The sequence below is a fragment of the Dermacentor albipictus genome, chromosome 4 (genome assembly GCF_038994185.2).
Source record: "Dermacentor albipictus isolate Rhodes 1998 colony chromosome 4, USDA_Dalb.pri_finalv2, whole genome shotgun sequence".
NCBI classification, from domain to species: Eukaryota; Metazoa; Arthropoda; class Arachnida; order Ixodida; family Ixodidae; genus Dermacentor; species Dermacentor albipictus.
In genome coordinates this window covers 5,714,935-5,742,730 of record NC_091824.1, presented here as the reverse complement: position 1 = coordinate 5,742,730, position 27,796 = coordinate 5,714,935, and the positions used below count along the sequence as shown (strand labels likewise).

Sequence of the window (27,796 nt, the reverse complement as noted above, 5' to 3'; positions counted from 1 at the left end):
AAAAACTTGTATTTACAGATAAAATTACAAAATTCGGTTACAAGATTGCATAGTTTCAACAGTACGTCGGTTACAAATAGTTAAACTGGTTTGGACCACATAGGCTGACCCTATTTCGGCAGAGCCGATGGTTCTTAACACCGAAGCCAGGTCCAGAACTCCCGATAGGAGCGTTGCGGCCGCGTTTCCTAGACGCAACGCTCCGCCCAAAATTGTTGCTGGCGAATTACCGCCGGGTTGCGTCCCAACTAGACAATCCGTTCACCAATCAGTGCGTTGAGCAGAACTTGGGTGCGTGATTGGCAGTTGAACAACCATCAATCAAAGAACATCTTTTTTTTTAGTAGAGTTCACAGTGTACAATCTTCACTCAAAATACACAATATATAAAACAAAGGGATGAGTATCACGCCAGCTGTACACGTCGGAAGTTCCGAGAAACGGCCCGCGAGCACAGCTGGCCTAACAAGCACTGACCAACAAAACACATTCGCAAAACCTAAAAGGCAGGAAACGTCGGGACCAGAAACCGAAGGCCATGCGGCGCCATAACAAGCAATTGTTTGCAAGCCAAACTGTCACAGAGGAGCACGGAATAATTGTCCATCCGCCAAGGTCGACCCCTTGTCCAGGCAGTAAGCCGAAGAAGACATTCCCACGGCGCCTCGCAACCGAGACAAAACCGTAGGCTCTTGTGCGGCTGAAAGAATCCATACGCCGGTCACAACCATAAAAAGTAATGAGGCTGGTGCGCCTGCTTGATGCCGCGCGATCCCCGTTGCCCGCGTCCAGACCCGAACCACGCATTTTCCAAGGGCGCCCACCAGAGCACCGCGGAAGTCAGACGCGCGCGCCCATTAAGGCGTTTGACGCCCATTCGGCGAACCTATAGCTGTGAATCAGTTCACACCCGCCAGCCGGCCGCGCGCAAGGAAAGCGCCTATGGGGATTCCGAGGAAGCGCAATGCGACGGGGGTCCGAAGGTCCCTTTTTACTGTAATGCGCGACCGCTACTGTGGCGCTGGTAGTCCTCTCCGCTCCACGAAATGTGCGGCAGGCATTGGCGCCAACATCGTGGTTACTTTGCTTGCTTGCAAGGCCCCGCTCTGTCTCAACCGTTGACAGCCATTACTCAAGTGTGTCAAACAATTTTGTCGAGACGTATGCCCCTGCCCAGATGGCCCGCGCCGTGTTTTTGGGTTTGCTTTGCAGCCGCGCGTAAAGGGGCTTACAGCGGCCAAAAAAAAAAAATAATTTAACGGCCACTTCAAAAAAAAAAAACATTTTTTGCTATTTTAACCCCCTTGCAAACTTCAGTAATTATAAAAAATAAACACAGAGTGGGGAGTGGTCGCGCCACCGCACCTGCGCAGTTTTATTTCCATGCCAATAGCAGTGGACGTTCCAGGCGCAGTTCTGCCTTCGGCGTCGGCGTCACCGTGAGGTTCCATATAAACTCCAAGGGCGATATAATTATCGCCGTACACCGTGTGCTATATGTGCAGGTGAAAGCGTGCGAAGGTGAGCTGGCGATCGTGCCTCAATCTGGAGGCACGATAGCGGAAGTGCGCCGCCTTCCCTCACGCGCAAGGCTTCGAAGACAGGGTAGAAAGGGGGGGGGGGGGTACTTCGGGTAGACAGGGCGGCCGCGTGTGGGTACAGAAGCCTCACAGCGCTGTCTTTTTGCGGCGTAGTTTGTGTTCATACGAGCTGCTGTACGAAGGTCAATTCGCTCGCTGCTGCTGCCACGTTTCCTCACTGCAACATTTTGACAGCGAGTTTCCGCAGTCATCGAACGAGATGTTTTCCGGTTGGCTTGTGCGCGCGTGGCACCATGCTTCTTAATTTAGTCAGTATGCCTCTGTGCCCAAGTTTATACGGCCAATAAAACTGCTATCCTTTCTTGGTATAGCTGCTTTTCACTAATTTGCTATCGCAATGGATGCTTGGGCTTTCGCGCAAAACTGCGACTTTTTGGCAAAGGTGTAGCACCCACATAGGTGGCAACAACTTAAGAATAGCCACCGCCTGTATTTAGGTAGGAATAAATAAGGCCTGTCAACACCGAATGAAAGTTGCCACTTAGAGCGGGCAAAGCGCGACAAAGCTGCCGAGTATCCGTCATTCATCATCACAGCTGTGTTTCAAACTCTCCTGCGAAAGATAAGGCTCAAAAAGAAAAATAAGAAGGTTGGAAAAAGAGACCGATTCGCCTAATACCATATGTTCACAGCTCATCCCACGATCTAAAGAAACAGGCCAACAGGCTCCAATTCAACTTTCTATTTTCCACTCTATGCATACTTTAGAAGCTGGGTAGTGCGGTGAAAAATCGCAAATGCCTTGACTCGCGAGTTCCTTCCACTGCATTCTTGATGCCAACAGACACCTGCGAAATCGAAGCTTGCCTCTTGACCCTCCGCAACAGCAGCTCACGGGACATAGATGACCTTAAGATTCAGCCAGTAAAATATGTAGCCGATATAGCAGGCCCAGTCCTAGAACATATTTTTATTGTTGCCTCGAACATGCAGTGTTCCCTAAACGAATGCAGATTGCTAAAGTAACCGTTGTTCATAAAGGTGGAGACAAAAACGACCTATCAAACTATCGCCCAATTTCTATTCTTCCAATTTTCTCAAAGTGTTTGGAAAGATACTGCATACCCGAATGTCTAGTTTCTGTAAGAAATTTAATATACTAAGGCCAAGCCAGCACGGTTTTAGGAAGAACTTTTCGACAGAGACTGCACTTCTAACCCAAAAAGAACTAATCTTGGAATCCTTTGAGCAAAAGCTTTTCACTCCTGATATTTTCATCGATTTCTCGAAAGCGTTTAACCGCATCAATCACCAAACAATGTTAGCCAAACTCGAACACTATGGTTTTCGCGGAAAATGTCTTGACATAATTATATCCTACCTCAGTTAGTGCGTCCAACAAGTAACAGTAAACAACGCACTATCAGATGTTAAACATATTTCTTCTGGCGTTCCCCAGGGAAGTGTTCTGGGACCTCTGCTTTTCCTCCTTTATGTCAATGACATAGTCTGCTTAAGTAAGATCACAACATTTGTGTTCTACGCAGATCATACCACTCTGTTCTTTCGAGCAGCACATGTACGAGATCTTGAACAGCAAGCTACATAGTGTCTGCGCCGACTTCATGAATGGTCTGAATCGAACTCGCTAATCATAAACACAGAAAAAAGTAAAGCTATATTATTTAGGCCTCGTAACAAGATTGCTTCTACTCCACAGATCTGCTTGGAAATGGGTTCATCGTCCATTCAAATAGTTCCCGTGGTCTAACGTCTGGGTGGTTTCTTTAACGAAAATTTATCGTGGGACGATCACGTTGAAATGGTCAGGGGCAAGTTGTCAAAGGTTGTTGGTATTGTGTCCCGACTGCGATATTGCCTACCGAAGCGTATTAAGCTAATGCTGTACAATGCACTGTTTTCCTCAGTCGTTAATTACTGCATCTTGGTCTGGGGCACCACGTCATTTACCAATATCAGACGGCTGCACATGCTTCAGAAGAGAATTGTTCGAAATATTGTTAATGCTTCGAGATTTGAACATACCGCACCGGTCTTTGCGTCACTTGGCATCACCCCCCTTCCCCAACTGCATGAAAATTTACTCTTAAGGCGGTATAAAACAAGTATAAGACAGAAGAATACATTCATATGTTAGGCCTGGCAATCTTGAAATGCAAGGAACTTAAGTATGCTAACCGCACTGGCTTCATGTAGTTTGTGGCGAAAACGCGAACGAATTATGGTCGCCAAATGCTTAGATACATTCTTCCACAGACGATAAATAACGCGCTGTGAACTGATGCTAATTTATGTACTACTGACACTTATCTCATAGTGCTTTGTGCTTGCTTTTGTTTTTGCCTGTAATGCTCAAATACCGTTTCATTTGTGTCAATGTTGTTATTGCGAATGCTTTACACATGCTGTATGATACACTGCGATACTGTTGCCAAGTCATTGTAGAGTGCGTCGACCTCTGTCAAGCCTTTCTTCTGGCTTTTTGTCAATGCACCCAACATCCTCATGACGATGTTGAATAAAGAATTGAATTGAATTTATAAACAAGATTCCCCAAGTGCACCTCTGACGTCGTTTACGAGATATCCTAGAGTTCTGGCAGAGTGCACATCAGAATACCGGGCAATGGGTGCCACTACGTTTCTTAAGCACGAAAAAACAACAAGAAGACAGAAAAACCAGAGTAGCTTACTGCATTGCTGAAGCAGGAGATGATTGTGTCAGCGCAACGTCACTCCCTCTAACAAAACTTGAGAAACATTTTCTCCATAAAGACCTGTATCTGTAGGCAGTGCGCATGCCCTTCAACCATGTGGTTTTTGTTGTCGTTTTTTGACATTTTATGAAGATGGTCGTTCCTTCAATAAATATTTTAGTTGGCAGTGCAGTGCTCGTCCTGCTGTGTTTGCCGACGATTCCTGTCCTCGCCTTCTTCGCGCTGCTTCAAGTTATACCCACACAGATAAGTGACGGGCAGTAGTGTACGCCCGTACAAAGCGAGCAAAAAAGAAAGAAGACTAAGCTGCCACACTATACGTCCTTAATATAAGCGTCTGCTCATATTCTAAGTTCATATATTGCTTTGGATTCATTTAGAATGTAGGTTGTAATATCTGTTATGGTGTTTAATTGTGGTTAAGCTACTGCTAACTTGTCCATTACATGTCCCGCGTGCATGGGCTTGCGCAGGGTCCTTCAGGGCTGCGCGGCCTTCCGGGAGCTGATGGGCTGGGTGGCCCAAAGGGCCTCCAAGGAGACCGGGGTCCTCAAGGACCACAAGGACCCAAAGGCTCCACAGTGAGTGGCAGCTGCTCACCTATTCCACCGTAGAATGTGTCAGAGACACCACCAAAAGCACGCGGTTTACGAGTCACGGCTGTTGTCCACGTTGTCTAGGCGCATGTTGCTTGTGAAATGTTGTCAATAACTGGAGGTCACGAGTTCGCCAAGAGCATTCCTAAGCGGACATACATGCGAGTAGTGAGAACGAAAACCAGCACTAACACAGGCCAATTATTTAACTCATTATACCGGCGCAATACACAAACAAATATTTTTGTTCACCAAGAACTTTCATCACTGTGACTTCGCAATGACACCCTCATAGGCAGTAAAGACGAAATGCTGCTACAGGTTTGGTGGGTATGGCTTTCTCATGGGCTTCAACTTATAAATGTTGCTCATTTAAAAAAGCTGTAGCATGCGGTACGAGCACCTCGGCAGGTTGTCTGCTTTTTCTTCCATCAGTGTGGGATAACCTTCGCCCACAATTGCTCAATGCGCATTTCGAAAGAAACGGAAAAAAAGAGATATTGAAAGGTAGGTCGTATTCATTAATTGGGAAACTGGCCGGGCGAAGACAGGTACAAGTTCTTTTGGTTAGCCTTGTTTCTTTTCGCCCCAGTGCTGCATTTTTCTGATGACGAAAGCGCTGAATACGAATAGCCATTTTTTTTCGAATACGTTAGTCATATGTAATAAATCCTTTCAGCAATGAAGAAGCCTTCGATAATATGCTATCGGAGGCTTGTAAATTTATGATATGCCTATTCGAGGCATGGTGGAACGTTCAAATTGTATATTATCATCAGTGAGAAAAATAGAGCGCTCCTTAGAGCGGCCATAGCGCTAGTGTGACACGTACATGGGTCAACAAGAAGGACCTGAGCTATCAAACCAACTAGCCCAAAGCTGTGTACTCATAATGTGTTCAAACACGAAGAAGGAGAGGCAGAAGCGCTCGTATCTACACACTCCAAAATTGCCCCCTCGATTGTCTATTTTTCGTTGAAACATTATTTTTGCACCTTCAATCGTTTTGTCTGAAAAGTTTGTAAATGAGTGCATTTCATAGCAGAACGTCAGTAGTGCAGCCTTGCATTATTTTAGGGTGCTAAAACTCTTTTGTGCAGGAAATACACTTTGCATAATATAAGGGTGCTCTGGAGCAAAGGATGTAAGAAGACCTAAACGTCCATTTCCCAGTGATTAGGGCTAAGTCTGTGTTCGAGCAAGTTGCATCGTCACAGTAGACTATGGATGTCAACCTGCTTTCATGCATATGGCGTCCTTGTCGTGCAGGGGAAAGACACTTTATTTTTATCAATTCCAACCCTGCATTTTGCTTTTCGCCCCTGCCTTTGGTTATGCTGTTTCAGCTGGGCGTTGTTTTATGGAACAGCTGCCAATCATCATCGAATCATAGTGCATCGGACAATCATAGGTCCTTTGATGCTGGTTGATTTTGGTGTAGCATCGCAGCAGACGCAATATTAGGCGCAATAAGTATTGCGCTAGTTCTTGCAGTCACGGTTGGAATAAGTACTAGCAGGTCCATACGGAGCAATCTTCTGCCCTAACAACGCAGCATTTATTGCGCATCTGGTTAACCCCGGTCGTAAAGTGCAAAGACACAGCTACTTCGTTCTCTTTTCTCCTTCCTGCAACATCTTACTGCTAGCTTCGCTTACATTGCTTCACCTTGGTGAGGTCAAGCAATAGAGAGTGTGGCAAGAGCCCATCAGAGACGGTAGAGGTACTGCTGTTCTATTAAGCGCTGTGTTTTCCTTATGGCTGTGTTGGCCGATTAGTGGCGAGGTAACGCTTTCGACTGACAACCTGCCGGTGAAAAGCACGAACACAGGAGGCGTGTCTTTGTTTTTTCGCAATTCATTCTACTAAAAGTACCCGAGAAAACCACAAATACTTCCGGGGATGTCCGGAAGGCGGGGGTAGTGATAGAATAAAATAAATCGCTGCAAAAATAAAACGTAGTGTTTCGCCTAAGCACACACAAGGGAAAAGGGTGCAATACCGGAATACCAAACATTGAAATCGTTGCAGTAGTTCACGTGAACACTACTTTTTTATGAATTTAAGGGTCGGGAAAGCACCCTTGAAGGTGAAGTTTTGCTTAGTGTGTGGCCTTCAGCTCAAGGCTGTGTAGAGGAAGGAAGCACTCAAAAAAGAAACGTTTATAACATGAGAACGAGAATGTGACCTCTGTCTCTCTTTATTGTGTGGCGCGTTTAAAAAAAATCGTCTTAAATAGTTTGAAGTTTTTTGAAGTACATCAGTGTGGTGACCTTGAAAATACTCGCATTTAGCCATTACACACAGATTCGACCTATTCATTGCTAGAAGCATGCTTGTATGTGGTCTTTCGTACAGCAATTCACTAACGATGTCGTTTATTTTTGGAATCCCATCACATCGCGGAAAAATTACTTCCACAGTATCGTTGCACTTGGTGAACAAAAAAATGGTCCCAGGAGGGCTATATCAAGCAAGGAAGAGCGTGCTCTGGCACAGGTATACAATTACGTACCAAAAATTTATCTTCTATTAACGCAGAGCGCGCAGGGATATTATCAGGGCGCACACACGTTTTCAGGTCCTTCACGACCCTCTCGAATGAAGCTGCATTGTGGTGGAAATTCACGGCACACGATTATAGGCAGCCAAGGACATGATTAACATTATTGATGTTTGCCCTGGTGTTTCACGCTTTTTTGAGTTTAGAATAATGTCGCATATGTATGATGTAGTTTCCTGGCCAGCGGTGACCCCCCGAAAATATAAATTGCTGTAGTTTTGCAAACAGTGCAACATTCTTGTAGTGAATCGTTCTTCTGGGGTATAATGGTTTCAGCGCCAACTAGGCGCGAATTTTAAAATTTTCGAATTTTGAGTTACAAATTCAGTGAACAGACAATTTTACAAAGCCAAGTTCTTCCGATATCATTCTAACAGTCATTCGGTGGTCAGTAGTTGTGCGCAGGAACCACTACACAAGCAACGTTTACATTTTTGCACACGGTGTGGAATGCGTCCTGGCCGAGCACCGTAGTGAGGTCCTCATGGCTATTACGTAACGCTGGACCAACTTGAAGACAGTTAATTCCTTAATTCATAATTTCCCTGAGCATTTAGCGACAACTGATATATTTCTTCACCATTCTTGTCAAAGTTGAGAAGAAATATGATATTGCTCTTTCGTTTCCTCTGATCGTCGAACACCAGTTCGACAAAGACTAAAAATTAGTTGCAGAAAAACGTTTCGCGCATAATCTGTCGTGCAATACAGCATTCCGGCTTGTATAAAATGTCAATCCTGTTCATCCCAGTTAAGAGAGCGAGAGAGTGGTAGTGCTGCACTCTCTTACATTTTTTGTATGGTGGCTCGCATCATGGACTTTGGGTGCAGTCCTTACTCCATGTAAACTCATCTATGCTTAGGACGATAATGTGGCTATGAAGGTTGCTGTACACGCGCAAAAGCTTGCACGCAATGATTATACAAGTTTCAGTTATTTCTATACGCTAACTTTACACAGCTTGTCAAATACTGCTAATTGCACCAACTAATAGTGGTTGAACAACGGATGTCACTAGACACAAGCTTTCGACAAGGGTATTTATTTCGTCAATCAAGGCCACCGGTCATAACCTTCACTCTAAGAAATCGCTTCATTGTGTATCTTATTTGCTGTTTCTGTGAGTCCTAGTCTTGTTAAAATGGCAGCGAATGTGCTACAGCAGTACGCATTGTTTGTGCATCTTCAGTTAATAAACATGAAATGTTCGCACCGGGAAAATAAAAGCACGAACCAAGAAAAAACTTGGACCCAGTCGGCAGGGCGTCGTCGGAAGTTGAATTTCTGACGCTTTCGTTCTGTTTGTTTTTGCTATTCCAGGGTGACGCTGGAAGGCCAGGAGTACCAGGCCTCCAGGGGGTTCGAGTAAGCCATTTACTGGATTACAATTATTTTTCTCATCGTTGTTAAGAGATTTCTGCGATTGCCAATGTGGTCACGTACAATTTACGTAGCTGCTACTAACGTTATCCTGTTGTTTTGAAGTTCTTGTGGTGTATGTAAAAGTGGTAAGAATGTTCGTAATCGAAAATGACATACACTACAGTCACAGCTAAGCCTATTGTAATGTAATAAAGTACATTTTACTGTTGGCTTGGAATTATTTATACGAACAAGTAGTGGCACTTACAAGGGAGTCCGAATACGGCAGATAGACATGAAGGTTGATTTGAAACAACAATGTCTCCACAATAAAAAAATATCTTAGTAATCTAGTCCATATGTTTTATTTGGAGAAGCTATAAGCTTTCGTGAAACGGAAAATAAATACTTTGCAACTGATCACATTTTCCAAAGCATTTTTTGTCATATCAATTACCTGCCTGCCACTGACTACGGCAAAAAGCTGAGACCCCACGAAGTACTTGACCCACCTGACCACTCATCATACTGTCTGCGTCATTCGGCGTCTTTGGCATATCACTTTGTTAACTGCTAGCGTGCCTACTGGAGCGAACGATTCCAGGAGTGGGTGCCTTCGTTCATCCTCGTGTTTCCCTGCACTCAGCCACTTTTATACAAGTTTAATGCCCACTTCCTTAAAACCACAGCGCGCGCACAGCTGCAAAGCTGGAATGCCACTGTACGCGCAGAGCTGAAACCAGCAACAAAACGAGGAGCACTGCCGTGGCTCTGCTGGAGGGATTATTGAGCAGAGCGTGATGATGCATTTATTTCGCCTAGTATGTGTTGCTGTCAAACGCACTGCGCCTCTTCTGTGTCCGCAACTTCACACAGTTGCATACAGCTAGCTGTAGACAAATGAGACGCTAGAGTCTACGGGAGCTGGAAGCAGGACAGTTCAGCCAGTGGGGGAATGATCGTTGGCACGCCGATTTGCCTGACCTTCCTTCTGCTCTTCAAGGGAAGTACGGTAGTGCGATTAGAAGACGGGATAAAAGAAGACACATAGGGACACGCACAGAGCTGTGTGTGCCCCTATGTGTCTTCGTTTGTCCCGTGTTTTGATCGTGCTAACGTACCCCCCTTGAAGATGCATTACCAAGAAGCCCATACTGCAACCCTCGTGAAACTTTCTGCTGGCTCTAAACGGCTCCGTGTTTCAATAAATGGATCACTTTCGAGAAGCTGTTTGACGGCGGAATTCGAACGCGGGACATCTAGCCCAAAAGGCCGAAATTGAATACATTAAGCCATGTGCGTTTGCACAAGTGGAAGTACTAGAGTTGGCAGCGGTAATACATGTTCACAGAGCCATATTGCTTTGTCCATTTAAAAAGAAAGTACGAATTGCGTTCAAATTTAGCAATCATTGAAGGTGGGAGCGTAAGAAACAAAGCCACAAGAACATATAAAGACGGTGAGCAAAACGAGAACACGGCGAAAGCACGAGCCAACGTTTCGCCAAGTGGACTTGCCTTCTCGAAGGCGACGTATGCATTTCGCGCCACAGTATAAATATAGGCGGGGTTCTTCTAAAGTAGGCGTATGGGTGCGAGAACGAGTGAAAGTGTGTTAGCGACGAGGGTGTGAAATTGAGAATAAAGGAGTGCTGTGCACAAGGCCAGGGACATGGCTGTCTGTCGGTCACGTCTGAACGGCTGCGTGTACGCCAGGGTGTCTTGGGGTGGTGGGATATCTTGTCTTTTAGAGAGAGAAGAGAAACAGTGGCAGAAACTGGTGCTCATAAAAAAAAACAAAAGAAAATAAAAGAAAGTCTTGAAATGGAATAAATAAAGATATAAAAAAAGGAGAAAAAAAAAACAAAAAGCAATAAGCAGCCAAACTAAGTGTTGTTGCTTATAGCTTGAAATTTAGCATAGCGAAGAGATTCTAAAGCTCCCTTTGAAGTGTATTTGCCTATTCATTTCAATGTCCTGAGTTTATGGATAAGGTATGATTCTTTGTATTTCTCCCTCGTTCAGAACGCTAATTTGACTGTACGATCTAGAGTTTAAGTTCATCAGTGTTATGACCTGGTTGGTTGAATTGCTCGGCGATGGCTTTGTCAAGTTTTTTAGCTGTGTCCGCGCGATGTCCATTAAATATGACCTTCATTTATTGTCCCGTTTCACTGATATATTGTTTATTACAGATTGAACGTTCAAGCATATAAATAGCATTCCGAACATATACAAGTAAAGCTAGACTTGACTTCGTTTGTATAACCATTTGCGGTGCTTTCAATTTCATTCTCACTTTGAAGGTGTCTGCAGGTGTTGCACCTGGGGGACAACATGCTTTTTCCAGGGGGGAATGATACTGGCTCACTTTTGGGTGCACTAACATGTCTATTAATTTCCTGTTACAGCGATAGGTCAGCCTTGGTACATCCGGGAACTATTTTCTTTGAGGCTCGTTACTTGATTATATTGGAAGCAGTGGCGTAGCCAGAAATATCGCTCGCGGGGAGCTGGGGGAGAGGGGACTCACGTTGGAGCTCGGCTTCCTCTTTATATAATTTGTCAAGAGATCAAATAGATAAAAACTGCATTGCCATTGCAAAAGATGCGGCAAACAAATTCTTGAACGTTACGCACTGTCAAGGCAAGTAAAATACGTATTTCTTTCATGAAAGGATAAACTCTCATGTACGAAAAATTGGGCGCTATAACGTCAAACTATTCCAATATGTTTTTATTCCAATCTCCTGACGCCATATTCGCGTAACCACCGACGCAAGCATCTGGCGGTCAACCGCAGGGTTCTCTGAATACAACAATCAAACACTCTTCTCGTTCACAGGAGGTCACTTTTATTTCCTTGAAAAACAAATAACATTGCCTATACTAAGCGGCTTGTCTTATCTAATTCGCTGTCAAAAGGCGAGGAGCACTTTCAAGTGGTGGGGGAGCCCATGGGGCCGAGCCACTTCACTGAAAATTGATAACCGGATGAAGAGGGTGGTGCCGGCGTCTGTGATTTGTCCGCTTTCCCTTACATAGCTAGCGGTGGCTGGTGTAAAATTGCGCTGGCATGCAACGGAAGCTTAAGAATGGCGCTAAATAGATCCCCAGCAAAGAAGAGTTGGCAGAACGAGGCTTTAAACATGCAGAAAGTGCTCGAAAGCATTACACGGATGCAAAAAGTTTTATTGAACTAATAGTTCTGCGGAAAACCGCAAGGTGTAGTGAAGTAATTATTAAAGGGAACATCAGACATCCACCCGTTGGTAGCAATTGCTACAAAGAAAACCCATACGGGTTCCCCAAAAGAAAAGCCTCACTGTTGAAGAAAAATTTGTCCTGGTCCGCGACTCGAAACCGCGACCACCGCCTTTCCATGGCAGCCGCTCTACCATCTGAGCTAACCTGGCGGCAAGCAGATGGCAGCACGAAGTCGAATTTGTCGACAACGCGAAGCAAACGCAAGAGTTCGACGTAATAGTTCTGCGGAAACCCGCAATGTGGAGCGCAGTAATTATTGAAGTGAAAATCAGACATCCACCCGTTCGTAGCAATTACTACAAAGGATTTCCTTCGTAGCAATTGCTACGAACGGGTGGATGTCTGATTTTCCCTTTAATACTTACTTCACCTTGGCGGTTTCCGCAGGACTATTACGTCAAACTCTTGCCTTCGGCGTCAAATGTTTATAAGCCCATTGAAACCACTAAATTCCGACATTGAAAATCTAAAGCACGACTTTAGAAATGTCAATGCACCTTTCACATCAAAAATTTATGAGAACTTTATACCCATATAGTTTCGCAACTGAAATCCATGCACTCCGTAGATACTGCGGCCGCTGCAAGATGCCGCGACGTGCTCGCTATCCATCAAAACGCCCTTGAAACTCTGAGCTCGTGTGCGACTCCTTGCGTTATGTGACTCCTGGTGCATGCGACTCCTGGTCTTTTCGAGCGTGAATATGACATTCTAGACGAACTCCAGAATGCTTTCCGGCGCCGTGGGTTGTTTTGGTCGGTGGTGCATGGACCACCTGAAAAAATTTCGGGGAGGGGGGCTGAAGCCCCATAAGACCCCTCCCCCCTTGGTTATGCTCCTGATTGGGTGGTATTTCCGTAGGATGTTGTTTATGTTTGGGTGTGCACTAGAATATTTTGTTTTAAAGGCTGGCGGTCAGCCCAATTCTGGTGTAGCCTGTTTCTTCACTAACGCCGACAGTCTCCAGTCTTAACACATCATAAGCTTTATCGAGAACAACTTATAGATATTTTCTCTCTACTAGCGCTGTTTTAGGGTAATTTAGGTGGTGGATACAATCGTGGCCTTCGCTGCAGAGCCTTCTCATTCGTTTGGCTTGTCCGACGAAAATTCCTTGCTTGCAGCGTCGCGGTGATGACTGTTTTAGTCTTAATATGGCTGGGTACTCGTAGGCATAAGGTAAAGTGTAGTTCTCAGTTTTCCACTTTCTATGTAGACCGTCTTGTAGAGAAAGTTGATCGAACTAGGAGAGGGGTGACCAGTAAATTTAATACTCGGGTGAAAGCGATTGAAATGGGTAATTAAATCGGTTAACGCGCTTGCGGCGTGTTCCCTTGTTATAATTATGTCGTCAATTTAACGAAGATAGGTGTGGGGTTTTAAAGGATGGGATTTCAACAAGTCTGCTTCAAGCAGTCCCATGAAAATGTGCGCATACGTGGGAGTGAATGGTGTTCATGTTAGGGCCGAAAGTTTGCAGTTAGTGAATTCAATCGAATTCGAAATAGTTGAGCGTGGGAACTAACCTAAGGAGCGACAGGTAAACTTCAGGAGCGTGCGCTTGGGGATTGATTGCGAGGGATTGAGAAACGACTTCACTGCCTTGACTCATGGGTATGTTAGTGTAAAGGGCAGAAACATCCAAATTGACTAGAATAGCGCGGCCGGAAAAGATTTGGTTGGCGTTGATGTCGTCGATAATTTGGAGGAAGTGCGGTGCGTCTTGAACAAAAGGGTGGTGGGTATGTTTGGCAGGTGGTGATTTAAGAATTTAGTTATTGACTCGGTAGGTGTGTTGTTATTAATCACAATAGGCCGAACCGGATTTCTGCTGTAAATATTTCTTCGACGGGAACTTTATGTATTTTAGGAAGAAGATAAAAGCGGCCTGCTTTTTTTGTTTTTGGGCATCATGAAGCAATATACAGATTGCGTGATTAGTTACCTGGACAGGAGCTCCGCTATTCTGTTCTTCACAGTGCTGCTGTAGTCTTAAGTTGGGTTAGAGTCGAGTTTTCTGTAATTTCGTGTGGGTGCTCAGTTTGGAGGCCTTGTTCTTGTACTTTTCTATAGGCCAGGTTACGATGCTGCCACCTTTGTCTGCTGGTTTTATTGCAATATGATTGCTTTCCCCAAGTTTTTCAAGGATTTGGCGCTGAGCTGGGGGCACATTTTTTCGCTTTCCCGGCAATGCTGCGCTGACTCTAGAATTTCCTTTGAGATCAGCTGTCTGTATGGATAAAGCCAGGTCGGGGCAGTGTTCGGTTTCTGGTGTCCACGTACTAGGTGGTCTAAGAGAGTCTCTATCTTCTTTTTCTGCTTGTGGCCTATCAAAAATCAACTCCTTGATGCGCGTGCGTCTTGAAAAGTCTGTTATAACTTTGTGGAGTTCGTATTCGTTTACTGGGATGCTCGTGGGACAAAACGTTCGACCAAGTTTTAGGAGATCCAGTTCCTCGGTGATTAGACTCTGGAATATGTCTACTACCGTGCTACAGTGCTCTGGATGCTCCCGTGGAGGACTATCGGTGGATCCATTTGTTGTCGAGGTTACATTAGTTTTCTTGGTTGGATCTCTACCTATAATGCTTTGGTGCTGGTATTTATCCTGTAATTTTTCCTCTCCAGTTTGGACGAATTGTTCAAGTTCTCTTTTTTACGGTTCCGTTAAATTACTCCTGTCGAGTTGATTAGTAAATATTGTAAATTGTTCCTTGCAGTGCTCTTCGAGGATATAAACTATTTAATTGATATTTAAAGCATTTAAAGACTTTAAAGACACCTTAGTGCACGCAAAAGTCAGCCAACTTCATTCCCCCGTAATGAAAGCATGTTGTCGCCCCAGGTACAAATCCTGCAGCCACCTTCCAAGTGACATTAAAGTTAAAATCACCGCAAATTGTTACACACTGGAAGTCAAATCGAGCTTTACTTGTACAAGGTCGTATGTGATATATACGTTTGAATGCTGCTTCTGTAAGAAAGATTATATCCGTGAAATGGGGCAATCAATGAACGCCAGACTAAACGGGCATCGCGCGGGCACAGCTAGAAAGCGGTACAACGCCATTGCCGAGCATTAAAACCAACCAGGTCATAACATTGATGAACCTAAACTTGCCGTTCTGAACGAGAGAGAAAATACAGAGAATCATACCTTATCCATAAGTTCAAGACATTGCCACTAATAGTCATAAACTTTTCAGGGAGAGCTTAGAATCTATTCGCTATGTTAACTTTCAAGGTATTGGCAACAGCACTTAGTTTGGTTCATTAGTGGATCTTACTTCCCGTTCTTTTCCTTTTTCTCTATTTATTGCATTTCTACATTTTCTTTTAGTTTATTCTTTTACGAGCACTGGTTTCTGCTGATCATTCTATTATCTGTTTAATACACACGGTAGTCCACGACCACTAGACACGCCGGCTGACGCACGGCCGTAGCATTGTGACCGAGGGACAGCCGTGTCCCTGACCTTGAGCACAGCACTCCTTTATTCTCAACTTTTAACACACCCTCGCTCGTTGCCGCATCCACCCGCCTTACGCCCTCTCCCCTCGGAAGAATGCCACTTATATATACTGTGGTGAGGAAAGCATGTGTCACCTTGAAGAAGATAAGTCCACTTGTCAAAACGCTGGCTCCTGCTTTCACCTTGTTCTCGTTTTGCTCATCGTCTTGAATTTCCACCTGCCGCCTTCCCCCTATTTTTGCACGAACATATAAAGCCACATGCCCCGACATCAGAGAAGTCCATGTACTCGCAACTGCATGCGAGTTTCCAGTAGAGCTTGAGCTCGCTCTTTGCGCCGGACGTTCGGGAACTCATGCAGGAAGCCGTTGGGGAGCAGGTCCCATGTACTCAGGGTCTATTCTCGGTTTTCGAGCCACGTCCTGGCGACGACTTCTATGGCGCGGTACACGTGCCGCTGCTTGTCGCCAGCGATCGAGTTGTTGAATGCAGCGACCCTTTTGTATGTTTATAGCCAGTTATCCGGGTCTCCAAATGCTTATCCACGGAAGGTGGTTGGTTTCCTGGGCTGTTGCAGCACGATGGGCAACGCTGGGGCTTTCGTAGGGGGCTTTCGTGGGCTTTCGTGGGCTTTCGTGATTTGGCCACGGTCTTCTTGCTTGTCTCAGAAGTCTGTGTTCTCGGGGCATTCCTTGTAGCCTGCGCCTTGCTCAATGGCTCGGGACGACGTTGGTGCTGTCTGCGCGGTCAGGGCTTGCAAAGCACCTCCACCGAATGTCACGTAGTAGTGACGGTAAATAACGCAGCAAAGCTTTAATGGTCATTTTGTGGGTGAACCTGTGCCAAGAATGACCAGCTATATTGAAAGCACAATGATAGCGGCGAACACGGTCCGCGATTGTCAATAATTTGATCTGCCGGTCAAGCGCGTCGACTTTTATGCATGAGACATCGAAGTTTCCAGAGCAATGTCTGGAGCCCTCGTGTCTTCCAGAAAGTAGTGTACACTTCACGTCGCGCATACATTCAGATTACACAAGCTTCTGGGACAACTAACAAATATTAGAACCATCAATAACATTTGAATAAGTTCTAATCATGCAGGCACGTCTTGCGCTGAGCGTAACATTAAACGAGTTCCAATCACGCAGGCGTGTCTGGCGCTGAGCGATAACACTAACGTGTGTGATGTGGGTTGAATGCACTCCCCGAGAAAAGGATGGATAAATACACGTGTCAGGTATAGCGTAGTTCGCCGTGGCTCGGCCAGTAAGCACGGTGGTTGGTGCGATGCCTCAGCATATCACGCAATGAGAACGCGTATAGAGCTGCGCTCAAGTTCCGCCTTATGAAGTATCCTAATCATCGGTGAATTTTTTTCCAATTTGTTGCGAGTCCAACGAAGTATTGTTCTTTTTTCTATGTCCATGCGTTTGTGCTCTTGTTTTTCATTATGGAGCAAAATAAATGCTATGGAATTTAGTAAGCGATAAAAGTTTTAAGACATTGTGCTTTATTGGGAATATTGTTCGATTGGTCTGGTTTATCTGCTGAATCTTCAACAGTATAGGCGGTTTAGAAGCGAATGTCAGCTTTCCTAGTATAATGCGCCTATCACGCAGGCAGTCAAAGTATCTGGGGTAATTTCGTGGTGTATTCCATCCGATAACTGCCTTTCCAACTGCCCACATACGGGAGTGAGTCCGCTCGAAACAACAGTGAACAGAATTTGTGAGACTGGAACAAAAACGGGTGCTTCGCTTCATGCGACTGTGTAACGGCTAACGCACGCACGCACTATTGTGCTGGTCCTCTCACGAATATGCGGACCTTCGTGTTATTTTTACTTTCAATGCACAAGTGGCACTCTGTATTCATGAGCATTAGTTTTGGCAGGCGTACGCTCAAATGTGCGGCATGTGCACTCTCCTGTGAATCGCACAGTGGTTGGTGAAAACTTCGGTTGCGTTGGATGTTATTTTTTTTCTGCCCAGGGCCCTCCCGGACTACCAGGCCTGCAGGGTAAGGACGGACTGCCTGGCGAGAGGGTGAGCACAACGCTTTAGCATGTCTGGTCACCTGCCATGGGCGCCACCCGGTATTTTTTGAACGTCAGCTGATTGCTCTTGCACCTCTTTGCAACACATTTGATTCCCGGTGTGCAATACAGCACACCCTGAACACCCCCTTTTTCGCCGAAAAAAGTATGAGTCTTTCTCTCACATGCGTCGCCGATCAACTACTTCAATATTAAAGGGCGCTTCCAACAGTGAGAACCGAGTCCTGAAAGATATTCGATCAGAAATCTTCCGCTTGGAATAACGCTGTCGCTTCTACTCCAAAACTCTCGTTTTCAGCTGCGTTTGGAAACAGCTTTGGAAAGAATTTCATGTTCGTTGGGCATAACATGCACAGGGCCTTCAACAAGTAGGTTGAAATAGGTTCAATTCCTTTTGTTGACGTTCTCAAGCGTGTAAAAGTTGCCAGCGAAAGCCAGTGGCATACATCCTTGAATTTTGACAATCGGCACTTGTGTACTATGCCTGCTTGGCAGGAAGGAAAGAGTATAGCTTCTAGCCAGCGTAGGCAATAGAATAAGGGTTAACATTGTGCCACGTGCAAACAGAAAATACGAAAGTGTTTATCCAACACTTTATACCCCGGCACCAAGAGCAAGAATAAAATGACCTTTCATGCGTATTTCACTATATAGCTTGTACCAATAACGAATCACGTCAGTGCTAGGCACCAATGCTGGGCAGCAGTGCTAGGCACCAATGACCACACTGCCTAACGATTACAATCATGGTCCTTCAATACTTTTCACCTGGTCATGGAACTTCCTCAGATCTTTTATATAGGAACAGAACGTGGCGCCAGAGGCACTGGCGTAAGTGGAAGAAGGCCTGGAGACCACTGAGCACATTCTAATGGAATGCATAACGATTCACCCAGCCAGACCAGTACGCAACGTACACCTTCCTGAAGCGCTTGGATAACGTGGATGGAAGCATCAACCGGTCAGAAGTCGAGATAATCATGATACGTTTATATATTGATGAGAAAAAAGGAGCGAGAAGATTGATACTACCAAATAATGTACCACGGCTAGCGATACAAGGTAGGTATAGAAACTTGAGGGAAAGAAAGAGAGTTTAGAAATGTTTTTGAGAATGCTAGGAAGAAAAACATGTAAACAATACCTTACTAAATCAAACAGCGTAGATAACTGTTTGTGACCACCCAATGTTTAAGGGGATGCCAATAAAGCATCATCATATCATCATCATCGGTGAAGAATCTGCCGCCCCAGATTGCCAGGCAGCGCGATCATACAAATCTTTCACGAGAAAAGGAGCCACTACGATATTTATTTCAGCGCGCTTCTCGAGTGAAATGCAACCTGGAACCTGTCTTGGCAAAATAATTTAATGTGCGATGCGTTTGTGCTTAAGACGTTGACGGCACTGTTTTATGATTCACGTCACCCATCTCCGCCCTAGTAGCCTTCCGTGTACAAACAGTTATTTTCGGCTGTCTCTATTTCAATTTGTATAGCTGATTAGTTGTAAAAGTTAGATATATTTAGCTAGCTAGTTCACTGTGTTAGTTACTAGTTCATTTGTTATAAAGTTCATTAACTTAGCTTAGTTCTTCTACATAGGTATTTTCATAGTAAATAACAGTTGTTATTTCAGTTAGCGAACTTGATTAATCAGTTGGTTAGCTTCGTTAGTTTGATTGGGTAATTATTTTTGTTAGTTACCTTATTCATTTAGTTAGCTTAGTTGATCTATTATTTATTATGTAATTAGCTTGTTGGTTGAGTTGGTTTCCTACTCTAGTTTGTTAGGCTGCTTATTATTCAGCTTAGTTAATGTATTTAGAATAGTTAGATAGTTTAGTTAGTTTAGTTAGATAGTTAGTTAGAATAGTTAGTTTAGAGTAGTTAGGCTAGTTATTAGTTTAATAATTCGATTAGTATTTACCAATTCGTTGGGTTAGTTCATCAGTTGGTTAGCTTCGTAAGTGTGATTAAGTAATTATGTCTGTTAGTTGCGTTATTCATTTAATTAGATTAGTTGATGTATTAGTCGTTATGTAATTAGCTTGTTGGTTGAGTTGGTTTCATTACTATAGATTGTTAGGCTACTTATTAGCGAGCTTAGTTACTTATTGTAGTTAGAATTGTTAGTAAGTTAGGTTATATAGTTATTAGTTTGATAATTAGTTTAGTAATTACCTATTCGTTTGGTTACTTTATCAGTTGGCTGGTTAGCTTTGTTAGCTTGAAACGCAGGTTTTTTTACGCAACATTGCGTAAAAGTTCAACGCGGTCTCGCTCCGTAGTGGTATTCTAACGATGGAGTAGTCCAAGCATGGAATTTCAATTACGAATTAGGCCGTTGTTGCGAAAGCAGTTGAACTTGGGAATGACACAAGGCGTTGTAGCTGTTTAGAAATTGTTCGCGTTCAAGTTTCTAAATACTGTACAGAAACAAGGTAGTGTTTATCACGTTGTGTCGAAAATATCAACCCACCGATACCGGCTGTCGACCCTTGCGAAGTAGCGAGCATACGCACTCGGCGCCTGCTGCGCCTTCCACCTGTGCCAGAGCCGTGGCGCACCCACTGCGGACGCTATAGAAGCTCTGCCGTAGCGCTACGTGGAGGTTTCGTGACAAGACAAAAGGTATTGAAGGACCCCGCCTCTACAGATATGGTTTTTGAATGAAATAGAAAGCTCAGAGAATAACGCGTTTAGAGCATATTACTAAATTCTCTAGTTGTGTGCTTCGTGCTCTCTTTTTGGCCCTTATAAAAACACCAAAGCTAAAGCTATCCCGTTAATGTTTGACGAGTCTTGAAGAATCTCAAGTACGGTTCAGGCGAGACGGAGTGACTGACATTTTCACAAGCACGGACACAACTATAAGTTCTTGAGCACTGGCATTCTTGTGATCGATATCTGTAACGTTTATATTGTCACGTGGTCGTGACGTCAAAGAACACAGTAGCAGCACTGTGAAAAGCAAAACTAGCTTTTATTGGGCGAACCTGTGCCCACAAAACAGGCTACACTAAAAGCACAACAAGAACGGCGAACACAGTCGGCGATCGTCGAAAATCTGATTAGCGGGTCAAGCGCGTCGGCTTTTATAGAGCAGCCGTCGAATGTTCCAGACTAAGCGTTCGGACCCGCGTGCCTTCCACAAAGTTCTGCACCATTCACGTCAGGTGATGAAATCAGATAACATAACGTTCGGCGACAACAGACAGCGGATAGAAGCATGGATAACGTTCCAGAAACTTCGGATACATACAGGCACGTCCCACGCTGTGCGATTACATTTGTTAGGCTGCGAAACGTAGTTGCCTGATTAAGATAAGTATACGTGTCAATATGAATTCCTGTACACTGTTTTCCAAGTTTTACATTGTCATTGATAAATGAAACATGAACATAGCAATCTGAACATAACAAGAAGAAATGGTAAACTCCAGCCCCCCCCCCCCCCTCAAGATTATAACCGTAAGGATAAAGATGTCGCGGCGTTTTCATTTTGAAGGTGTCACTATGAAGGTGTTACTATGTCATTTTGAAGAACAACTGAGAAATATTGAAGAAAGTAAATGCGCTTGGAGAGTGTTGAGTTATCTGTACAGGAAAAACATTGATTCACAGTGGAGGAAAAGAACTAGGAAGCTTACCAGCAAATATGCGGCCTGTAGCGTGGGCAACACAGCAAGAAAGAACGTCAAGCGGAAAGTCAGAGAGGCTAATAATCTCATGGGTGGCGGCAATCGAAAACAAACCTGCCATCAGTAACCACTTCAGAGGAAAAGCGAACTTGGGAAAGATACAATTTATGATAACTGAAATAGAAGTTTATTACTTTTCGAAGCGAGATCGCAATGCCTTAGAACACGCACCTCTAAAGCCTGATGTAAGAATGAAGAAGAAGCATAAGAAGCGTGTACTTGCTGCGGTAAAGCTAGGGAAACGATGAAGCATGTTTTATTCGAATGTGAAGATGTCTTCCAGCGGTCGATTTTGGCACCACTGGCCTCTTTGAAGCGCTTGAGTTCAGCGAGAGCAGTGGAAGAGTAAATATGTCCGCAGTAGAGATTAGTAAGAGGCGATTGGGAAGATTGGTGGAAGAAAAGTAAGGAAACGAAAAAGAACGGCACACACAAAAGCAAAGTTCGCAATAGGTGATCAGAGTATTCGGTCATGGGAGTTTATAGTGGTTTTTATTTTCTTTTTCAACCTAAGTAGTACAATAAGGCAGTATAATAAGAAGAGCGTGGTGGCGCAACCCACCACCCCGTTTTCATTTTAAATTTGTTACTATTTTTCGGTACAGCGACAACTAGTGTCTTTAAGACACAAAACCAAATCTGCAGGATAGGATGAGGTGAGTGACTGCGGCACCTTTTCTAGGAAAGTGCGTAACCAAGTGAAAAGAAATTCAGCCATTGAACGGTCGCTTACATCAAAGTTCCCTTAATGCTCGGACAATAATATCATGCATACCGCTGACTTCTGCATTGTTCTGCGTCTTCAGGGCTTGCCCGGTGCTGATGGAAAACCAGGTGAGCAAGGTATTCAAGGCACACAAGGCTTGTCGGGTTTGCCAGGACTACCAGGCGCCAAAGGAGATCAGGTAAGCGAGGCGTGGCTCATGGACTTGCTGCTGCACGGGAGCAGCTTGAATTGGTTACGCCTCCATTTCCGTCACCTTTTAATTTCGTATACGCAAAAATATTGTTTGGCCTCACAATCTCCGTGAGGAGATAAAAGAGCATTGGAGACGTTTCCTATTCAAGAAGGATGAGTAGCAATATCCTTGTGCAGTGCCTTCACATCGCAATGAGATATCGACTATTGGCATGCTTCGGAGAGCAAGCAAGAACGTTTGAAACAATGTTACATGTCGCCTTTCTGGTATGAAATCATGCGACAAAAAAAGAGCGAAAACATTTATTGACTAATCCCAACGAGCGGTCCACTATATATACAAGAATAGACTGTACTAACTTATGTATAGAAAGCATCAAGAAGCTTCGGTGTAGATGTGAAACAACCCCCGCAGGGGCGTCTGCGTCAGCAGGCGTTCGGTGTGTTGCGACACCACGTACCCGAGCACGCGAGGGTTGGACCCTCCCGCGTGTAGCCGTCCACGGCTTAGCCGTGTCTGGGGAAAAGGGGATCCTGGGGATTGAGCCGATGCTGGGTGTTTGGACCTTAAGGCCCCCCGGTGGAGGCAACACACCTCTTCGGCCTCGGCTTCACATAGACGGCTCCTCCAGACTGACCCACCTGGATGACATCGGCAGTCGCCTTTTCCTCTCTCTCCCTCACCGAATCTTCGTCTTTATCTCTCAATTTGTGACCTTTCCTGTCTCCTTCTCTCTTCTATTTACTTCCTTTCTCCTGGCGGCAAGGGTTAACTTTGTGTATGTGCCCCCCCCCCTTCGGTATAATATATTAGGTTATAGTGGCAATGCACGGTTGGCGCCTGCAGCCTTACTCGTTAAGTCCTGCAGCGTCCCCATGTTAGGCTCGGTGGTAGGTGGCCGCCATTGCTGCCGAAAAGAAATTGAAATACTATGGGAACACCCGCATTTCCCCACCTACTTGATCGTCCCCCTCAAAAGAGGGGACGCACCGATGACTTAACCACATGCTTAAACAGAACAAGAGAGACATATTCGAAATACCATGTTGTGCACAGCGAGAACTCTGAAAAACAGGCCAGATTCATTTCCCCTTTCATAGTTGCAAAATCTTAAACCGAAGCCATAGGGTCTGGTTATAAAGTAACGAAAATGGCTATCGGAGACCTTCTCCTTGAGATCCCTCAGAAACACCAGTACGAAAAGCTTGGCAGCCTTGTAACGTTTGGTAACATACCAATTTCTGTTACACAGCACCGAACAATGAATAGCTCACGGTGAGTCGTATCAGAGGCAGACCTCCTAGATTTGACAGAAGCTGAACTCCTGGAAGGGTGGAAAGAACAAAATGTCACTGATGTAAAACGTCTAATACTTAGACGAGACAACAAGGAAATCCCCACTAAGCATCTTATCCTGACATTTGCATCCAGCGTACTGCCAGAAACCATCGAAACAGGATACATCATATTAAATGTTCGACCATATATCCCCAACCCTAGAAGGTGTTTCAAATGTCAGAGGTTCGGCCACGGCTCGCAGAGTTGCCGTGGTCAAATAACTTGTGCAAAGTGTGGACTCCAGGGCCACCCCTCCGAAAACTGCAGTGGCGCACCTCACTGTGTGAACTGCAGTGGTGACCATCCAGCCTACTTACGCTCCTGTCCGAACTGGAAGAAAGAAAAAGATATAATCACCCTCAAAGTCAAAGAAAACATTTCGTTTAAGGAAGCCCGTAAGAGGTGCTCACCTTTCCACAGCACACCTTATGCTGATGCGGCGCGTCGAGGGGCAGCGTCGCAGCGGCCATTGCCAAGTGCCCTGCCCGCGAGCAGCGAGCAGGTACCTATGGCTCCTGCCCCCAGGGTGGAAGTAGGTAAGCCTACTCTATCCAACCAGCAAACAGACCACCCTACCCTTGGGTTGCCGGTCCACAAGAGTTATCTACGGCAACCTGCGCTACACGCAGCGATCCCGCAGGACCGATAGTGGCCCCGCAGGTAGGCGGAGCCGAGGCTGCCTCAACCTCCCCGGCCCCTTGCAGCACTGGCAACAGCCGGTGCAGCCAAATTCCACAAGGCGTTCCATCGACCTCCGGGATGGTGGGCGCAGGGGTCTTGCCTTCCGAGGTGAGACTCTCTCGAAGAACTTCTCGCTCGCAAGAGCGCGTGTCCGGAGCCTCACAAGAGGCAATGGACACAACACCTATCCCCATGGCGCACCAAGCGCCTAAGGAGCGGCGAGGCTCCCTCGAACGCTCCAGAAGAAGCAGAACCCCAGTTACAGGGCCTCGCAAGAGCTCTGTAATCTAATGCATCACTTCCGTTTCCGTATACACAGCACCAAATTACTTTAAATATGGATACACAAATCATACAATGGAACGTCAGAGGTCTTCTGAGAAACCTTGATGATGTACAAGAACTCACCCACCAACACAATCCAAATGGGCTGTGTTTACAGGAAACACACTTAAAACCGAAACACACAAATTTTCTTCGACAGCACGTTACTTTTCGCAAAGATCGCGATGATACTATCGCATCATCGGGCGGTGTTGCCATTGTAATTCAAAAAAGCATAGCGTGTCAACGTTTACAACTACTAACGGCCCTCGAAGCAGTGGCGGTTCGAGTTGTTCTGCTAAACAAACCCATCACTATTTGTTCGCTTTACATACCCCCACATTACAAATTAAACAAACCTGAATGTCAGTCCTTCATAGATGAATTGCCAAAACCTTATGTTGTTCTGGGTGATTTCAATGCACACAGCACCTTGTGGGGAAACTCTCGTATCGATGCGCGAGGTCGTCTCGTTGAACAGCTCCTTTTTTCTTCTGGAGCGTGCCTTCTAAATTAGAAAGAACCCACATGTTACTCTCTTGCAAACAGAGCCTTTTCGTCAATAGATCTTAATATAGTTTCCGCGTCTATACTGCCCGAACTCAAATGGGAAGTTACGAGCAATCCTTACGGGAGCGATCACTTCCCGGAATTCTAAGAACATCTAAAGAAAATGAATTTCCCCCCCCAAGCTCCTAGGTGGACGATAGATACAGCCGACTGGGAGAAATTTTCAACTCTATCTAGCATCTCATGGGCTGATATGTCTTCTCTACAAATTGATGCCGCTGTGGAGTATTTTACAGTGTTCATAATAGACGCCGCATCTAAATGCATATCTGAAGGAAGTGGCTTAACATGCAGACGGCGTGTCCCGTGGTGGAACGACGAATGATTGCTCATAAGAAACAGAACAAAGCGTGGGGGTTGCTACGCGTTTACCCACTGCAGAGAATCTTATCAACTTTAAGAAAGTCAAATTTCAAGGCAGGAGAACCCGCAGGCAGGCCAGAAGAGAAAGTGGGCAGAGCTTTTTATCGAGTATTATCTCCTTTACAGATGAGGCCAAAGTCTGGAACAGGGTAAATAGGATTAGAGGTGGACCAACGTACTCACTCCCTCTGGTAAATACACAGGGCGATACACTGCAAGATCAGGGAGACTCACTTGGGGAGCACTTTGACAGCGTGTCAAGTCCAACAAATTATTCGGAATCCTTTCTCAAATACAAACAAATAGAAGAATGTAAGCAACTCATAAGAAAATGTCGAAAGAATGAACCATACAACTGTCCTTTTAGTATTGCCGAGTTCAGAGCTGCCTTGAGATCATGCAAGAGCTCCGCACCGGGTTCTGACAGAATAATGTATGAAATTATCAAAAACCTGCACAATGACACCCAAGAGACACTACTCACAATTTTCAACACTATTTGGGCTGCGGGATGCTTTCCAACTGCATGGAAAGAAGCAATTGTGGTCCCTGTTTTGAAGCGGGGGAAATACCCATCTATGGCGGCAAGCTATCGCCCGATATCTCTTACAAGCTGCCTGTGTAAGGGTTTTGAAAAAATGACTAATCGCAGACACATACATTTCCTTGAACTCAACAGTATACTTGATCCCTATCAGTGTGGCTTCAGAGAAGCCGGAAGACAACAGATCACCTCGTACGCATTGAAGGATATATTGTCACGTGGTAGTGACGGTGAAGAAAGAAGCAATACGGCGGAATACAAAACTAGCTTTTATTGGGTGAACCTGTGCCCACAAAAACAGGCTACACTTATAGCACAACGATAGCGGCAACACGGTCGGCGATCGTCGGAAAAACTGCTCAGCGGGTCAAGCGCGTCGGCTTTTATAGATCAGTCGTCGAATGTTCCAGATTAACTGATGGGACCCGCGTGTCTTCCACAAAGTTCTACACCATTCGTGTCACGCGATGAAATCTGATAACACAAGGTCCGGCGACAACAGACACGCGGATAGAAGCGTCGATAACTTTCCAGAAACGTCGGATACATGCAGGCGCGTCCCTCGCTCTGCGATTACAGTTGTTAAGCGGCGAAACGTGGTTGCCCGATAAAGAAAAGTACACGTGTCATTACCCCCCTCTTAAAAAGCATCGACCCGATGCTGCAAACAAACAAAAGTAACAAAGAAAAGCACTTGTAGCAAAGAAAACAACAAACTAAGGAAGTTCATCAGCGTCCGTAAAATGGTTTAAGGCGCACCACGTGGACCACTTGAGATCGTGCGCGGCGCCGCTGTGAGTGCGAAATGCCGTCTGGCACGAACTCATAGTCTAGCGCGCCAATACGTCGGATGACCTTGTAGGGTCCGAAATAGCGCCGTAGCAGCTTCTCACTGAGTCCTCGCTGGCGTATCGGGTTCCATACCCAAACACGGTCGCCGGGCTGGTATTCGATGAAGCGTCGTCGGAGGTTGTAGTGTCGGCTGTCGGTACGCTGCTGGGTCTTGATCCGTAGGCGGGCGAGCTGTCGGGCTTCTTCGGCGCGCTGGAGATAGGTAGCGACGTCAAGATTCTCCTCGTCAGTGACGTGCGGCAGCATGGCGTCGAGCGTCGTCGTCGGGTTCCTGCCGTAAACCAACTTGAATGGCGTGATCTGTGTTGTTTTTTGCACCGCCGTGTTGTAGGCGAAGGTGACATACGGCAGGACCGCGTCTCACGTCTTGTGCTCGACGTCGACGTACATTGCTAGCATGTCGGCGAGGGTCTTGTTCAGGCGCTCCGTGAGACCATTCGTCTGCGGATGGTAGGCAGTTGTCCTCCTGTGGCTCGTCTGGCTGTACTGCAGAATGGCTTGGGTGAACTCTGCTGTAAAAGCCATTCCTCTGTCGGTGATGAGGACTTCTGGGGCACCATGTCGCAGCAGGATGTTCTCGACGAAAAATTTCGCCACTTTGGCTGCGCTGCCTTTCGGTAGAGCTTTGGTTTCAGCAAAGCGGGTGAGATAGTCCGTCGCCACGATGATCCACTTATTCCTGGATGTTGACATCGGAAACGGCCCCAACAAATCCATCCCAATCTGCTGGAATGGTCGACGAGGAGGTTCGATCGGCTGTAGTTATCCTGCTGGCCTTGTCGGTGGTGTCTTGCGTCGTTGGCAGTCTCGGCATGTCTTGACGTAATGGGCGACGTCGGCGGTCAGACGCGGCCAGTAATACTTTTCCTGTATCCTCGACAGCGTGCGGGAGAATCCGAGGT

General features: G+C 45.5%; 1 protein-coding gene across 1 annotated transcript in view; it reads left to right on the top strand.

Moving 5' to 3' along the window:
* The window catches only part of LOC139059024 (collagen alpha-1(II) chain-like), a 1,291,347-nt gene that overhangs the window by 905,982 nt on the left and 357,569 nt on the right, over positions 1–27,796 (top strand). Inside the window, exons 23-26 of the mRNA XM_070536814.1 lie at positions 4,752–4,859; positions 8,759–8,803; positions 17,534–17,587; positions 22,109–22,207. Of these exons, the coding sequence (XP_070392915.1) occupies positions 4,752–4,859; positions 8,759–8,803; positions 17,534–17,587; positions 22,109–22,207 (306 nt within the window). The remainder of the gene's footprint in view (positions 1–4,751; positions 4,860–8,758; positions 8,804–17,533; positions 17,588–22,108; positions 22,208–27,796) is intronic.